A 15330-nucleotide genomic window follows, 5' to 3' on the forward strand; every position below is an offset into this window, starting at 1 on the left:
ACACTTGTGCACTAAGCGATAGACTTTGTTCTTTCACTGCAGGAGAAATCTGTGTTCTCTTAATAACATTAATAACATATAAAAGGCGTTCCTCTGCAAATACAGGCCCAGTTTGTGGCAAATAAACAATAAAGCAATAACGAGCTGCCTCTCCAGTGAGTCCCACTTTTAAAGAGAGCGTTCAGCAGACAGTGCTGAAAGAACTGTTGCAGAGGCAGCTGAATGATTTTGAGGACAACCACAACTACAAGCAATCTCCTGGAAATCCAAGCTGAAATAAGCCAGGGATGCCTGGTTATCAGCGGCTGAGCTTGCAAAAAAAGGGCAAGTGCATTGTACACTTTTAAATCATTCTCTTGGATGAAAGGGATAAAAAAAAAAAAAAGGCTTGTCTCTCAGTGGTTGCCTCTCTGTTGACCAAATTAACTGATTAGATGATCATTAAGCAGCTGCTACTCAGTGCCTGTCTATTTAAATCCGACCTGTTCACGTCTTGGTGTGCTCATGTCCTCCTGGGATCACGATTTTCTCTTTTGAAGTTGTTTTCAGACTGCTCGTGTCAGTCTCAAGGTCAAAGTGGGCTCAGTAGTATATCACTTCTAGTGACATATGTGGCTGGTAGACTGACAAATCTGTGATCAAATTTACCATCACTGAAACCATTTTAAAGCATTTACTACAGTAAGTATAGAATATAATTTGCATATTAAACTCTGAATCAGGAGTGACATGGTGCAAGATAAATTTATGTAAAATATTTGATGGTTTCAGTGTGATACTCCTTTGTTTGAGTCTGCCCCATCCAGTGGCTTGAATCAGTGTGCAGAGCAGGTTAAGGCAGGTGATGCTACATGGAGGATGTGGTTGGAGCAGGGTGATGCAATCTTTGATCTCACGTCTAGGTCTCTGCAGACACTGCTCTGGAGTTCAGGCAATCTCCAGTTAATCACTGCAACCCTTATTTTCAGTTTAGCTTAATTCCTGGACACTGCATGTGTTTATTATTTAAAATAAATGCTTCTTTATCTCAGCATCAACAGTTCCGGTCTTTGAATGTCTGATTATTTTAAATGTGAAGGGTGTGAAGAGTCAGACCTTTGTTCACATATGTATTTATATTTATTATATTTTTATTTATATAAAGACAGTCAACAGAAACAACATGATGTAACAACTGCATTACATCAGCATCACTATGATATGTTTTTAATTTTGAGAAAAAGAAGGTGATCCTACAGATTTCTTTTTAATCTGTAAAACTCTGGAAGAGTCGCCAAGTCTCAAGCTTCATTTTGGTGTGTATAGGTGTATGTAGTATTAATATATATTTATGAATTTTCCACACAACTAGGTCTAACTTACCAGCGGACAAAAACGATTGCGAAAACAAATATTTGTTAAGTATATTTGTTTTTTTTTAATTATCCGTGTGCAGATGTGCGAACCCAGTTGGTGGAGCAGCAGCGCTGTCTGGAGCAGCAGACAGAGATGCGGGTCCAGCTGCTTCAGGACCTCCAGGATTTCTTCAGGAAGAAGGCTGAAATCGAAACAGAGTATTCGAGAAACCTGGAGAAGCTAGCCGAGAGGTTCATGGCCAAAACACGCAGCACGAAAGATCATCAGCAATACAAGTAGGCCTGCTTACCTGAGTACGCATGCATGTTTGCATGTTTCAGGGGCACATATTTGTGTATTAAATAGATTAAATTGATTCTGATTTAAAAGTGATATGTTTTTTATCTTTTAGTAAAAACAAAGATTAGAAATGATTAAATTGCAGTTGCTGAAACACACAAAAATGTATTTACTGAAAGGGGACATATCAGGGATTTACTTTACCATAAATATTCATTTTTTATGACTTTCGGAGCTTTAAAACTGAGTTGGTTATTGCTAGCTGTTAGCCTAAGCTTAAGCTAATTTACTTACTTACTTTCCCATGTTTTTTTGAACCAAAGATATTAGTCAAGTTTATTCATTTTAATTCATTTTAATAATCCCTTATAGCACTTCACATCAATAAGAAACATTTAAAACTATGGAGAAAAGTGTTTTAAGTAGGCTTTTTAAAAAGCTTGATAGCTTCTATTAGCATTGTAGCTAAAGCTCTTGCCCCTCCAGAATAAGATTGACCACATAGTAAGTTATTATTTTGCAGATAAATTGCTTCAATATATATAAAACCTCCCAGTGATATATAAATAAGTAAAATAATTAATGGCTACAATGATAAAATAATTGAATATACATGATTCTGAAAAGTTCCACTCAGCATAATAAGTATGTTTGCTCGAGGTACTTTAAATGTATTTTAATACAACAAATTTAATAAAACTTTTCCAATATTAAGATATTTAATATTTGTTGGTTATAGGTTTATAATTTTTTCTTTTCTTTGCCAATTTTCTTGATATTTGTTTATTTTTGGCCCTCATGTGCCCCCATTTAAAAAAGAAAAAGGCCTTGGTGTTTTTTTTAGTTACTGCTCTCTGTTCTTTAAAAAATGTTATATATCCTATAACATACATCGGCCCCTGGGTATTTGGACATTATACATTTAGGTCATGAATAAAGTAATGATGTAATGATATAAATAAAAATAAAATACGATTCAGAATTTTGCATTTAAATACAGGCTGTTGATAGAAAATTACTTAAAATGAAGCACAAAATATCTTTAAAAACTTTTATTTCACATAAATTTTTAAATACATTTTTATTTCACATCAGAAACAGATTGGTGTAAATAATGTAAATCATTATTTATTTAAAAGCTTAAAGCATTTCTCACTATTACCTAATACAGAGGTTCCCAAAGTGTGGGGCCCGCTGAGCCATTGCAGGGGGGGGGCGTGGTAGAAAAAAAAAAAAAGAAGAAAGAACGCTTGGACACTGCTAGCATAATGGACAGGTTTTTGATGGGCCTCCCACACAAATGCAAAGCAGAAGATGAAGCATCACCAAATATGTTTCCAAACCAACTTCATTCTAAGCCAAAGACTAGAAAATATGGTGAAGCATATCTTCCCTTTGGCTTCACCTGACCTGCACAAGTGCCGAGGTAGGTCTCTGCGACAGAATTAGTTTCCCTTGCATCGGGAGCAGCGCTGGGCTCTCCAAATCACAGACAAACAGTATCCCACATTCTTGATTTTTTAGCTCACAAACACTTGTTGTAATAACTAACTACTCCTGACATTTTGGAGATGTTAGCTCTTTATACAGTAAAGTTACAGTGGGCTCCAAATAATATCAGGCTGATCCTGCCACGATTTGTTCCCTCGGTTCAAATCACGGACTAACAGTATCCCACAGCTGTTTATGCTTTTGAAACCATTTTGCACAGAGATGCATTTTTTGAAAAATGCATTGATAGCAATGTTGAATATTATTACACAGGAAAAAAAACAACTACACGTAAAATAATCACACCGTGATGCCTCTGCCTTTGTAAATGGAGGGACAGTAACTGTGTGTGTGTATGTAAGCGTGTAAAACCTGCAGATAGTCAGATTAACAGTATTTTGTCTCTATCTGCCATTGTAGAAATTCATGTAGTGTAAACAATAACGTGGCACAGCGTGACGTGAAAAAAGGCACATACCTTTGACGTTGCGTGACGAACTCTGCATTCCTCGTCCACACGTAAACGCAAAAAAACATCATTTTAAAAAAAATCTCAGTTTTCAGTGATTCGAAACGCTGTTTACGTGTGGACGAAAGGTCCAAACGCATAGAAACAGCTGCGTTTTCAAAAATACCCGTTTAAGTGTGGACGTAGCGTAAAAGAGTTTGGAGATTATTTTATTACTACCTGTAATTTATTGCAGTTTACTTGTATTTGCTTAATTGTTTACTAAATGTTTGAGGTGTGAAATAAACCGCAATGGAGTTTGAAAACAAAATATGGATGTGTGTGGTTGGAGGATGTGTTTGTGCGGGTTGTGGGGGGGCGCAAACATTTTTCTTGTAAAACAAAGGTGGGCCCAGCAAAAAAAGTTTGGGAACCACTGATCTAATATATGTGTTTACCAGGGAGTTTGTTCAAACCTTTACTATCTGTCAATGAAGGATAGGATAGCTACGGAAAAGAAAAGGCCAACAGTGGATATTAAGGGCTTGAACTCAAATGCATTTATCTTTTATCTAAATGATCCTCTCCACACAGTTTTAATAATCCACATACAAGTTGTATAAATGAGTGTTTTTGCTATGTTTAAGGCATCTCTCACTTTCCCTCTTCCAGAAAGGACCAGAATCTGCTCTCACCAGTCAACTGTTGGTATTTGCTGTTAAATCAGGTTAGTTTATGGTTTTGTGAATCTCCTCAAAGTCTTTTTGAAATCTCTGAGCTATGAATATACAATGAGGCATGTGCTGTTAAATGTAAGAAAAGCTGTTGCATTCGATCTTGTACTTAGCAAAGTGGCTGAAGCTTGTGCTCACCAACTATTAGAGGTTTTATTCAATCCTTTCAATCTTTCCTTGACACGTTCCCAGAGAGACAAGCCATCAACAGTCTAAATGAGTACAGACCAATAGCACTTATATCAGTAGTCATGAAATGTCTGGAGAGACTTGTATCTCAATACATCAAAAACTGCCTCCCTCTTAACTTTGACCTGCACGAGTGAGCTCATGCACCAAACAGCCCTCCAGATTTCATTGAGCCATTTTGAATACCCAGGAAATTATCCTGGAATGCTCTTCCACCTTCACCACAATCGTCTCGTATATACTGGTTGGTAAAATATGTGACCTAGACCCCTCGCCCCCATCTGTACTGGGATTAAAGACTTCCTTACCAACCATCCACAAACGGTGAATGCTGGCCACCATCACACTTAGCACTGGCTCTCCTCAGAGCTGTGTGCTGAGTTCTCCTGTACGCCTTGTACACATATTTAATTTAGTTCAATTATATTTTTATAACACCAAATCACAACAACAGTTGCCTCAAGAGACTATTGTAAAGAACTTAAATAATAGAGAGAAACCTCAACAATCAGGCAGTCCTGTTTGAGCAAGCACTTGGAAACAGTGGGGAGGAAAAACTCCTTTTTAACAGGATGAAACCTGAAACCCGACAAAGTTTGATTCATATGTGGAGGTGAGTCAGCATACAGAGAGCTATCTGGGTGTTGCTAGCCCTCTTCTACGTCAGGAGGGTTTCCTCAAATTCATGGGAACCAACATCGTGGAGAATCAGCAGTAATCCCATCAGAGACCAGGTTTACTGAGAATGCTCTGAAGGAACTACACAGAGGGAGAAACTGTTGGTGGCCTTCCAACGCTCCACTTTGAGAGTGTACTGCATCACAGTGTGGTAACAGCAGAGGTTTATCAGCACCACCCAGAGAAGCATCAGCTGCCCTTTCTAGAGGACATCTCCAGCTCTCTGTATCTCAGCAGGGCAAAGAAAATAATGCAAAACCTTTCCCGCCCTGGACTGCACTTGTTCAACCTGCTGCCTCCAGACAGACCAGACAGTACAGATACATAAAGAGCCGGACCTAAAAACAGCTTCTTCCCCGTGGACCATCAGAACTCTGCTGTAAATAAAGGAGTGCAATAGCTGTTCTATAGGGAATGGCGTTCCGTTAAGTCCAGTCATGTCCTAAAGATGTGTGTCTGCCCTTAATGCTTTTATGCATTGTATAATTTTTAAAACCACATTTATTTATTTTTAAATACACTTATTCTTTTTCAGTCTTTTTACCTACAGTTTTGCACTGAATAGAATAGTTCTCAGAATCTTGTATAATTCCCCAAGGATTATTATTATTAGTAAATTATTATTGCTACTGTTGTTATTAAGTATTATTATTATTATCAGTATTATTACATTCTTTCATACCAATCTCTGTTTTCCAGGTGAGGAGGGAGAGTAAGGACCATGCCACCCTCAGTGACCTCTACCTGAACAACGTCATCTCCCGCCTCACACACATTAGCGAGGATTCGGCCCGCCTGCTGAAGAGGGTGAGCAAGATTATCATCACTATATACTTTGATATTTATGCAAACAAAATATCCTTCATGTGTTAGTCTGTTAGTAAAGGTTTCTCCACTTCTAAAAGAACAGAGGTCTTTATTTTTAATGCTTTGTATGTATTTGCTCGGGAGCATCTTTAGACTAATTTTGTTTACTTTGTCAAATAAATGAATGTAGCCTGGTCTCATAATTATATTTCTGTTGATATGTCGTAAAAACCTTATTTATCTAAGAATAATGAAAATCAGTGCAGGAATATTTTTTACATACGACAGAATGAGGTTTGTTGCTGCACCAGAAAAGTCGATTTCCTGTCTTTAGGACATTATTGTTACACAACTTTTAAGTTTTCACTTTTATTCAATATGTAACAATAGCACCACAGTGGATTCTTCTAAGCTGAAGTTAAAGAAGTACCATTAGATCAATAAGCAGTTGTTTTTTTTTGAGTTAGTATCAAAAACAAAACAGAAAAGTCTACAAAAGTTAGTGTTGTGCTGACTTGTGTCGTTACATTATTCCGATGAAACCACTCAAATCTTCACATTTATTTTTGCATTCTCACTCCCATTGAAGATTTTAATGTCTTCATCATCTTCAGCCTCCTGTCTTTTTGTCAGTCCCATCGTCTTCAAACCCAACATCACAGCAGGTCTCACTACCATCTTGTAAACCTTTCCTTTCATTCTCGCTGCTTTCCCTCTGTCGCCTGTCACTTCTGACACTTGTCTCCACCCACTCCACCCTGCCTGCACTCTCTCCTTCACCCGCCTTGTGCACTGTCAGTTACTTTGAACGTTTGACCACGGTACTTTCACTATCTCCTTGCCTATCTACCTGTCTCCATCTCACTCAAATGATTTCCAAAAAAAGGGTTTTTCCTTACAATGTTTCTGTAATTGCTACATTTCCTTAATATCAAAGGACTTTTCGGTCAAAATTTTATGCAACTTACAAACTGATGCACTCTAGTTGCCTTTAAGAATGTTTTTGAGACACTATCAGAAGAAAAGATAGAAGTAAAACAGCAAACTCAGAGTCTGAGAGCAAAAAAACAAGCTGAAACTCAGCTCAGCTGTTCATTCTCATTAAGTTCATCACGTCAGCTCATACTTTATTGCCATCAGAATATTGATTAGCAGCTGCTTTAAGCAAAGGATCTGAGCACCTCTCCCTCAACTGTGTGTGTGCCCCTGCACAGAAACAGTGGTTATCCATCAGGCAGGCTGAACAGCAGCAGATATATAAATGAATCTGACCACACACAAACAAATGAATTCATAAATGAAACAAGCCGCGCTCCGCTGCCTGCTCTCAGACTGGATTTCTGTCTCATGCATTAAACAGCCGAGCAGTTTGGGAAAGAGCTATGTGGCAGCATTAATATTACATTATGCTAAATGACTGAGGAATCCCAGGATGGATGAATCCCGTTCCCATAGCGCCTGCTGAGAAAAGATCAGTTGAGCTTGTCGCCATGGCCACAGGGCTGTCGGTGTTGTCATGGCCACTCAGCTGTCTGTCTCTTCCTCTTCAGAGGAGAGTTTCTGAGAGGACGCGGCGATGTGATGGAGGTCTTGCTGTTTATAGCTGCTGGCAGTAGCTGCACTTTAGTTAGCATGAATAAAAGACGAGCCGGAAGCGAGATTAATAATGAACACGGCGAGCTAAAGTTGGAGGCGGGTAAAAGTACACCAGTGTGTGTGTGTTTAATTTGCCAAACTCCAGCAGAGCTCAGGGGAATACTGACTTTACTTTTCATTAAAATCAACTCTGCGACTTAAAGAAGCCGTATGAAAAAATAACAACCCCAGAGGTCTGCGCACACGGATGGTTTCCAGCACTGTAAAAATACATTAATGGTACTTTAGTGCTGTACTCGAGCACAGTACTGAGGTACTTGTGCTTAGAGCCACTTCTATAATCCGTAGTTTATATTAACAATTTATAAAATGACAATGTGATTGGGCAGCTGTTCTCTGAAAAACTATAAAAAGCAGCTGCATCACGGGAAAAGTGAATTTTTAAATGTTTTACCTTAAAAATTAAGTGATTTAAGCATTAATAATTACAGTAGTCAAAACTAGGCTATTTATAAAATATAGTAATAAATTATACAGTACTTTCTTTAGCAAAGTTATAAAAGAGTTCAGAGAAACTACTTATAAAATAAAACATAGATTCAGGATCACCTCTCAGTTGTGACCTCCGCTTGTATTTGAGTATGAAGTGGATGAAAGGAGAATTATCACCTCAAAGTCCGGAGGATTTGTTTTTTTCTGGGTGTAGGAGTTAAAATGTATTAAGTTTGTTTACTCTGGTCCAAATCGGTTGATGAGCTTTCTCCTTGTGGTTTGGTTTCTTTTCACACAGAGAAAAATCCAAACGACCTATAATGCGTCTGGCTTGGCACTTAGTACAGCAAAAGGGTCCCGGGTTCAAACGTAGGCAGGGCCCTTCTTATGCTTGTTAATGTTGTGATCATTCAGGTCAAAAAGATGTGAGTTGTTAGAGGATTGTTTCCTGTAAGTGTCATTGTATAAAGAGACAATTCTAAAATGGTGCATAAATCTGTGAATGCCTTTATTTGAGAATATGCTGGTAACAGGTTTCTCTTCTCATTTGTGTGCTTTAGAGTAAGGAGATCCTCTTCCAGCTTCAGGAAGACCTCATGAAGCTTCTGAATGAGCTTTACACCGTAAGTGGAACAAAAGTTATTCTTCCAAGGCTTTAAGACACAAGTTTTTTGATGTGTTAGTGTTAAACACATTTTTATGTGGTCTACAAATGCAACAAGAAAAGAATGCACTTTTAAACATTTCATTCATTTACGGTTAATCGGGTAATAAAGCAGTAAAAAACAAGACCAAGGAAGGATTCTTGTAAAATTTCAATCAGGTTTTTAAAGCTGTTATAGCTGGTGTTGGGGTCATTCCTCAATAATGGGTTGCACAATAATCATGCACAAAAATGACACATTAAATACACTAACAGCAAGTGTCTGACAGTCTTTTGTTGGCTCACTAACTGCCCCTCCCACCTCTGCATCTTCAGCACTGTGAAAAAGTGTTTACCCCCTTCCTGATTTCCTAGTCACTCCAAATCATTTGCCATCACCCCCAACCAGTCACAGCAGATGGCTGCCCCTCTTTGAGCCTGGTTGCACTGAAGGCAACTGTTGTTGTGATTTTGCGCTATACAAATATAATTGAATTGAATTGGGGGTTTTTTTTTTCCACATTTGCCACACATACATTTTCAGATGACATAAAATTAACACAGCAAAAGAACATCATACCAACAGTCAAACGTGGCGATGGTGGTAGTATGACGGTCTGGGGTTGCTTTGCTGCTTCAGGACGACTGATAGAACCATTAATTATGTTCACGGCCTCAAAATCCTGAAGCTATTATTTTGTGCACTGAAGCTCAAGGGCACTTGGGTCCTGCAGCAGGACGATTCGAAAGACAGCAGCAAGTTCACCTCTGGCTGCAAAAAAAAAAAGCTGTTTTGGAGTGGCCTAGACATAGTCTGGAATCAGACTGAGATACTTCGGCATGACCTTAAACACGCAGTTTATGCTGGAGAACCCTCCCATGTGGCTGAATTAAAACAATTTTTTAAAGAGGAGTGGGCCACTTCAAAAGCCTCATTTCCAGTTATCAAAAATGATTCATTGCAGTTTTTCACACATTAGTAGATGCTACCTTTCAAACATCAGCCGGCATTACAGTTTTTCTATCTAAAGCTTTTTGTTTTCAATGCTTTAAACAGGTAAACAGGACCTGTTATGCTTTTGCTTTCCTGTCTTTTGAATGTTCATTTAAATCATGGCCAGAGTTCCAAATAATGAAGTCAGTGCATGTGCAATTAATCACAGTGAGCAAAAAAATAGGTTTCAGCCAGGTTTTTTCTACTCTTGGATTTGTGTGGTGTCATAGAGAGCAGATATTCCTAATGTGGTTGTCTCAGAAAGCCCCACCCACCTGCTGTTCCAACTGTTTTTTTAACAATGAGGAGCCAATCATGAGAAAGCTGGCTGAAGGAGGAAAGAAGCCTATACGGCAGTTCCAGAGGATGAGGGGCTGCAGAGCAGTGATTCAGAGTTGATTCACCGCCCTGCAGAGCTATTCGAGTCCAAGAATGAAAATATGGTTCTGCAAATGAGCAGAATAGGTTCCTTTAATGGTAGTAACAGGGAACTGTCAAAGCAAAGTCAGTGGCTTCTTTTCACAGCTCTGAGAGCTTCCTTTATAAATGCAAAAATTGTCCTTTCTGCCTCACATTTCTCATCCATTCATTTTTTCTTCTGCTTTTTGTCTGACGTTATCCTTCTAGCCTGCTTTAAAGTAAAAAATCTGCCTCCTGTTGGCTGCCAATTATCAGGTTTTTCTTCAGGTCAGAGCGCTGGCCTTAAAAGCTCCTTGTCCAAACACTAGAAATCAGATTAGAGCAGCGCTGATAACCTTGGGGGGATAAAAAAAAAAAGACAGTCGACCCCGGCTGCAGCGCACTGCTGTTTTCCTATTTGATCGGGCTATTATGGGCTGCTGTTGCCTAGGTGATGAAGACATATCATATGTACCACGCGGAGACGATCAGCGCAGAAACCAAGCTGCGGGAGGCGGAGCGGCAGGAGGGGCGCGTGAAGGGCGTGTCAGGGACTGGCGGAGGGGTGGAGCCTGTGTTTGGCCTGCGGATAGAAGAGCGCCACCAGAGACGCAACGCCGCCCGCAAGATGGAGAAAATGAGAGAGAAGGTAACAGTTTTATAGAGAAAGGAGACTGTGTTTCCTCTCAGGTGTCATCCAAAGCAACCAGATGGGTAACCTGTTCCTGCATGAGATATTTTAGAATGAGATACTTTCTTTATGTAATCCTAATACTTTCCACTTCTTCTTGATTTCAACATGACTTGAAAGCAGAAAGGACTAATTATGAAAGCTATTTTTTGCTTCTTGTTGATCGCATTTGCAGAACAAACGAGGGGAATCGGTACACAAGAACCAGAAACCAACCATTTAATCTTCTTTATGTCTGTTTCTTTACTAGAGGAAGGCAAAGTACTCAGAGAACAAACTGAAGACTGTAAAAGCCAGAAATGAGTATCTGCTGACTCTGGAGGCCACCAACGCCTCGGTGTTCAAATACTATATCCACGACCTGCCCGATATCATAGATGTGAGTAAATTACAGAGTGTATTTGTGGCACAAACCTTATATTCATCACTTAAAAAGGTTGTTAGGTTTGTAAGCCTAAATAGGAATTTGTTTGTTTAAAGGCAGTTTTAAAATGTATGGAGAGAGCTTTTATGAGATTATTTTTAGGGCCTCTGTTAATAGGAATAAAATTCATTTCGATTTTTCCCATAGCGAATGTTACATCTATTACACTTGAAACTATGCTAGTACTTGAATTGCCTTGCAACTCTTAATTCTCCTCATAAACGTCACCAATTTCTACAAAATACATGCGGTCTTTTCCCTCTTGTGAATAAATCCCCATCTTTGTTTCAGTGCTGTGACCTTGGGTACCACTCCACTTTGAGCCGGGCACTGAGGACCTACCTGTCAGCTGAACTGAGCCTTGAAGCCTCCAGGAGGGCGGGTCTGGAGGTCCTGGAGGGGGCTGTGGAGGGCCTGGACCCTGCCCGTGACAGGCAGCGTCTGCTTGATCTCTACCCCACTGCCTTCTGCCCCCCACAGAACTTCAGCTTCCAGGCCCACATGGGCGACACAGTCAGTTTGCCCCTCTTTATGTCCTTTCAAAATAAGAGTCTGACACATATTATTAAATTTAAATGTTCACCACAGAGAATTTAGACCTCTGAACAGCCATTTTCCAATTGTCTTCTTTTTTTGTTTCATATCAGGTGGCCCAGATCACCTCCCAGCCGCAGGTCCAGTCTGAGCTCAGCCTCCGCCTCACACAGCTTCAGACCCGCCTGGCATCTCTGAAGATAGAAAATGAGGAGGTCAGACACACAAGTACACCTCATAAAACTCAGGAAAACCATTTTGACATTAACTCTATTTTGAGTTACTAACTAGGACTACACTAAGATGGTTTATAAGCCATGTTTTCTAAGCAACTTCAGTAGGCCCACACAGAAGCTGATTTTACGTTTAATCCCAGATGGAAGAATTTAATCTGGAATATTTTTGACCGTTATGGTGCAGTTAGAGCTGTAATGTGGCTCAAAAGTCATGATCTGTGCCTGATATGTATTACTGCAAGTGTTAATGTTGGCTAAGATGACATAACTCACCTGAAATTTGGCCCATATAAGGTGGACCTGAGACTGAGTCAACACCACCATTCGTTACTAAAAGAAAACTGCAGATTTGCCCAATAATACCTGGGGCACTTATTGGTATTTGGACTAAGACTTCACATTTTTGTGTTTATTTTTATGGTCTCATCTCATGTACAGGAAGTTACCTCTTTTTCTTATTTTTTTCCCCTAATCCTTCTTAAAGCGCTGATCAAGAAAGTGCCTACCAGTAAGTTCAACAACAGATTTCTTTGAGCTGCTAAAAAAATATCATCACTGTGGACACAAATTTACTTGATGTTTGCACTAATCTGTCCTGTTGTCCATCTGAGATATTTAGCTCCAGCTTTAGAAATTAAAACAACATAGAGACTCTGGTAAAAGTGGCCAAAACCCCTCATTGATTATTAATAACTTTCTAACAGTTATAAACTTTGCACAAAGTTATGGTAATTTATACAGATTTAATGGGGTGATAATGTGGCATATGTAGCCTCTAAAAATAAAGTTGAACCATCTGATAGCTGTGTGGTGCTGCAGACTGCCGGTGTCCTCGCTGTTGTTGTGCACAGAGGGCAGCTGTTAACTCACCCCGAAGGGCATAAAAATGCTGAAGGAGTCTGGATTAATGAGCTGCATCTGCACATCTCAGCGGCTTACAACCCACACAAACACAAATTAAAAACACTCATAGACTCATTACTCTTGCTGTAAATATAAACACTCTTTGCATATGTAGCATATGTAAACACTGCACCTCCTTAGGCATTTTTGAAAACAAAGCCACGCCCATAAAAAAATGACAGTAATTCAGATGCATTGATCCATGGAGCTGTGCTGAGACTGAGTAATGTGTTCAGATCTTACAAAGTTGCTCTTCCATTTAATATCGGTAGAAAAACTCAAGTCCAGTAGACCAGCAGACATCACCAAATGCTGTGTTTGCTCCCTTGAGATGCTCTGCATGACCTTTACTGCAGAATATCGCATTTCTTTATTTTTGCCATTTTCTTTGGTTCATTATCCATTTGCACTGAGAAGCTCTATCTGATCAGTTTTGCAGCATTCAGCCAAATCTGAGGAGAGTACAGCTCTGTACACTTCACGTTTCATCCTGCTGCTTCTATCACTAGTGGTCTGGTTCCACTGGTAGCCATACAGGCTCATGCCATAACGATGCCGCCACCATGTCGGACAGATGATGTGGTATGCTTTGGATCACGAGCTGTTTCTCCCCTTTTCCATACTTTTCTGATACAAATTCACCTTGGTTCAGTTTCTCCTTTTATTCCAGAATTGAGCAGGCTCTTTCAGATGTTTCCTTGAGTGTAACCAGTGGTTTGCACCTTGTCATAAATCATAAATCCTCTGTATTTATATTCATGAAGGTGTCTTTTGATTGTAGACTTTGACAGTGATCTGCCTTCCACTTCAAAAGTGTTTTTTTGACTTTGTTAAATGTTGTGAAGTTGTTTTGATTAACAATGAAAATCATTCTGTCATGATGCACTATAGTTGTCGTCTGTGGTCTTTCAGGAATTTTTTGTGATGCTGAGCTGACCAGTACATTAATTTGGTGGCTTCTAAAGTTTCACTGATAGGTTTATTCTGGGTTTTCAGCCAAAAGATGGCCTCCCTTATCTTCACTGACATCTCTTTGGACCTCATATTGAGAGTAACATGTGGCCATGGATCAGTATCATGTAACGTGGATACTTACTATGCTGTTCCACTTTTCTGCCACCTTTCAGGTGAAGAAGACCTGGGGTGCAACTCTGACCACCTTGCAGGACATGACGGTGCTGGACGACTTTGACGTCTCCCAGAGCTTCACCCACAGCCCGTCTTCCGAGTCGGTGAAGTCCAGCGTGTCGGACGGCTACTTGAACAAACCCAGTCTGGCCAAGAGACGGGCGAACCAGCAGGAGACCGAGCTCTTCTACTTCTCTGTAAGCCCAGCAGAGCAGAGTTGTTGTTTTTTTTTTATTTGACACTGTTTTTCACCCCAAGTTACTTATATTAGGTGAAGGTCGGTTTTGAAAGTAGCAAATATTAAATAAGTATAGAGTAAACGGTGGCATGACATCCAAAACAGACTACAGTTAGTCAGATAAATCAGATTTCAAATAAGTTGTTACAGCTGCAGAATACAGTTATACTTTAGATTTCTATATTAGTGTTTTGTTAACGTGGTTTCCTTTATAACACCACAAAATCCTGTCCTGCTTTTTTTTATTCATTTATGACATTTTTTAAATTTCAGATTCGTCTATCTTCTGGTGGTGTCTCTACATTCGCTTACTAGATGTAGTGATTCAATGTGAAGTTCATTCTGCTTTTAGCTGCTTTACTTGCACTAATGTACAGTGTGTATTGTAATCACTGCATTCTGCATACTCATACTTTATTTTAGTTTGTATAATTTAGCCTTTGTGTTTCTCATTTATGTGATTTCCTATATTCAGAAATTCCGCGAGTACCTGGAGGGGAGTAATCTTATTTCCAAACTTCAGGCTAAACACGATATATTAAAGAAAGCGTTGGCAGAGGGTAAGAGTCTCTCTCAGTCTTCTTTAGTCTTGTATTTTGTCAGACAGACTCTGATCAGCATTTCTTCACTTTTAAATCTTCTCCTTTTTCTCTTGCAGGATACAAAGCTGAACTGCTGACTACAAGGTAAGGTGCTTTCCTGTCACATCGATAATAAGTGTTGTATCTCTTTGTTGTGCTTTGGCTCTCTAAAACTCTCATCTTTTGCTTTCTTTCTCCTTTTTGTACATGTTTCAGCCGTGGGCGGAAGAACTCCCACAGCAAGCACCAGGTAAAGTTTGACCTCATCCAGGCTTTTGAGGATTTGGGGAGGTGGGGGGTTCATGTTCTCCTCAACAGTAGTCAGTGCAAGATATCAGCAGCGCAATCTGCTAATTTGTCAAAGGCTACAATTTGGATTTGAAAGCCCAGAGGAGTGTAACCAATAAGCAGAAATATTAGCAATATAAATAAGGTTGTCATCTACAATGCAATGAAAGTGTATTAATGTTGCCCTCAGAACAGCAAGCT

General features: G+C 39.5%; 1 protein-coding gene across 4 annotated transcripts in view; it reads left to right on the forward strand.

Moving 5' to 3' along the window:
* The window catches only part of LOC120735962 (SLIT-ROBO Rho GTPase-activating protein 1-like), a 44821-nt gene that overhangs the window by 14383 nt on the left and 15108 nt on the right, over window positions 1–15330 (forward strand). For all 4 annotated transcript variants that reach the window (XM_040035820.1, XM_040035821.1, XM_040035822.1 and 1 more), the window contains exons 2-13: window positions 1436–1631; window positions 4247–4301; window positions 5875–5982; window positions 8631–8693; window positions 10558–10755; window positions 11048–11176; window positions 11513–11734; window positions 11869–11970; window positions 14022–14219; window positions 14736–14820; window positions 14919–14946; window positions 15058–15091. In XM_040035820.1, coding sequence (XP_039891754.1) covers window positions 1436–1631; window positions 4247–4301; window positions 5875–5982; window positions 8631–8693; window positions 10558–10755; window positions 11048–11176; window positions 11513–11734; window positions 11869–11970; window positions 14022–14219; window positions 14736–14820; window positions 14919–14946; window positions 15058–15091 — 1418 coding nt within the window. The remainder of the gene's footprint in view (window positions 1–1435; window positions 1632–4246; window positions 4302–5874; window positions 5983–8630; window positions 8694–10557; window positions 10756–11047; window positions 11177–11512; window positions 11735–11868; window positions 11971–14021; window positions 14220–14735; window positions 14821–14918; window positions 14947–15057; window positions 15092–15330) is intronic.

Source organism: Simochromis diagramma, unplaced genomic scaffold (assembly GCF_900408965.1).
Source record: "Simochromis diagramma unplaced genomic scaffold, fSimDia1.1 OVJJ01000816.1, whole genome shotgun sequence".
In the NCBI taxonomy this organism is placed as follows: Eukaryota; Metazoa; Chordata; class Actinopteri; order Cichliformes; family Cichlidae; genus Simochromis; species Simochromis diagramma.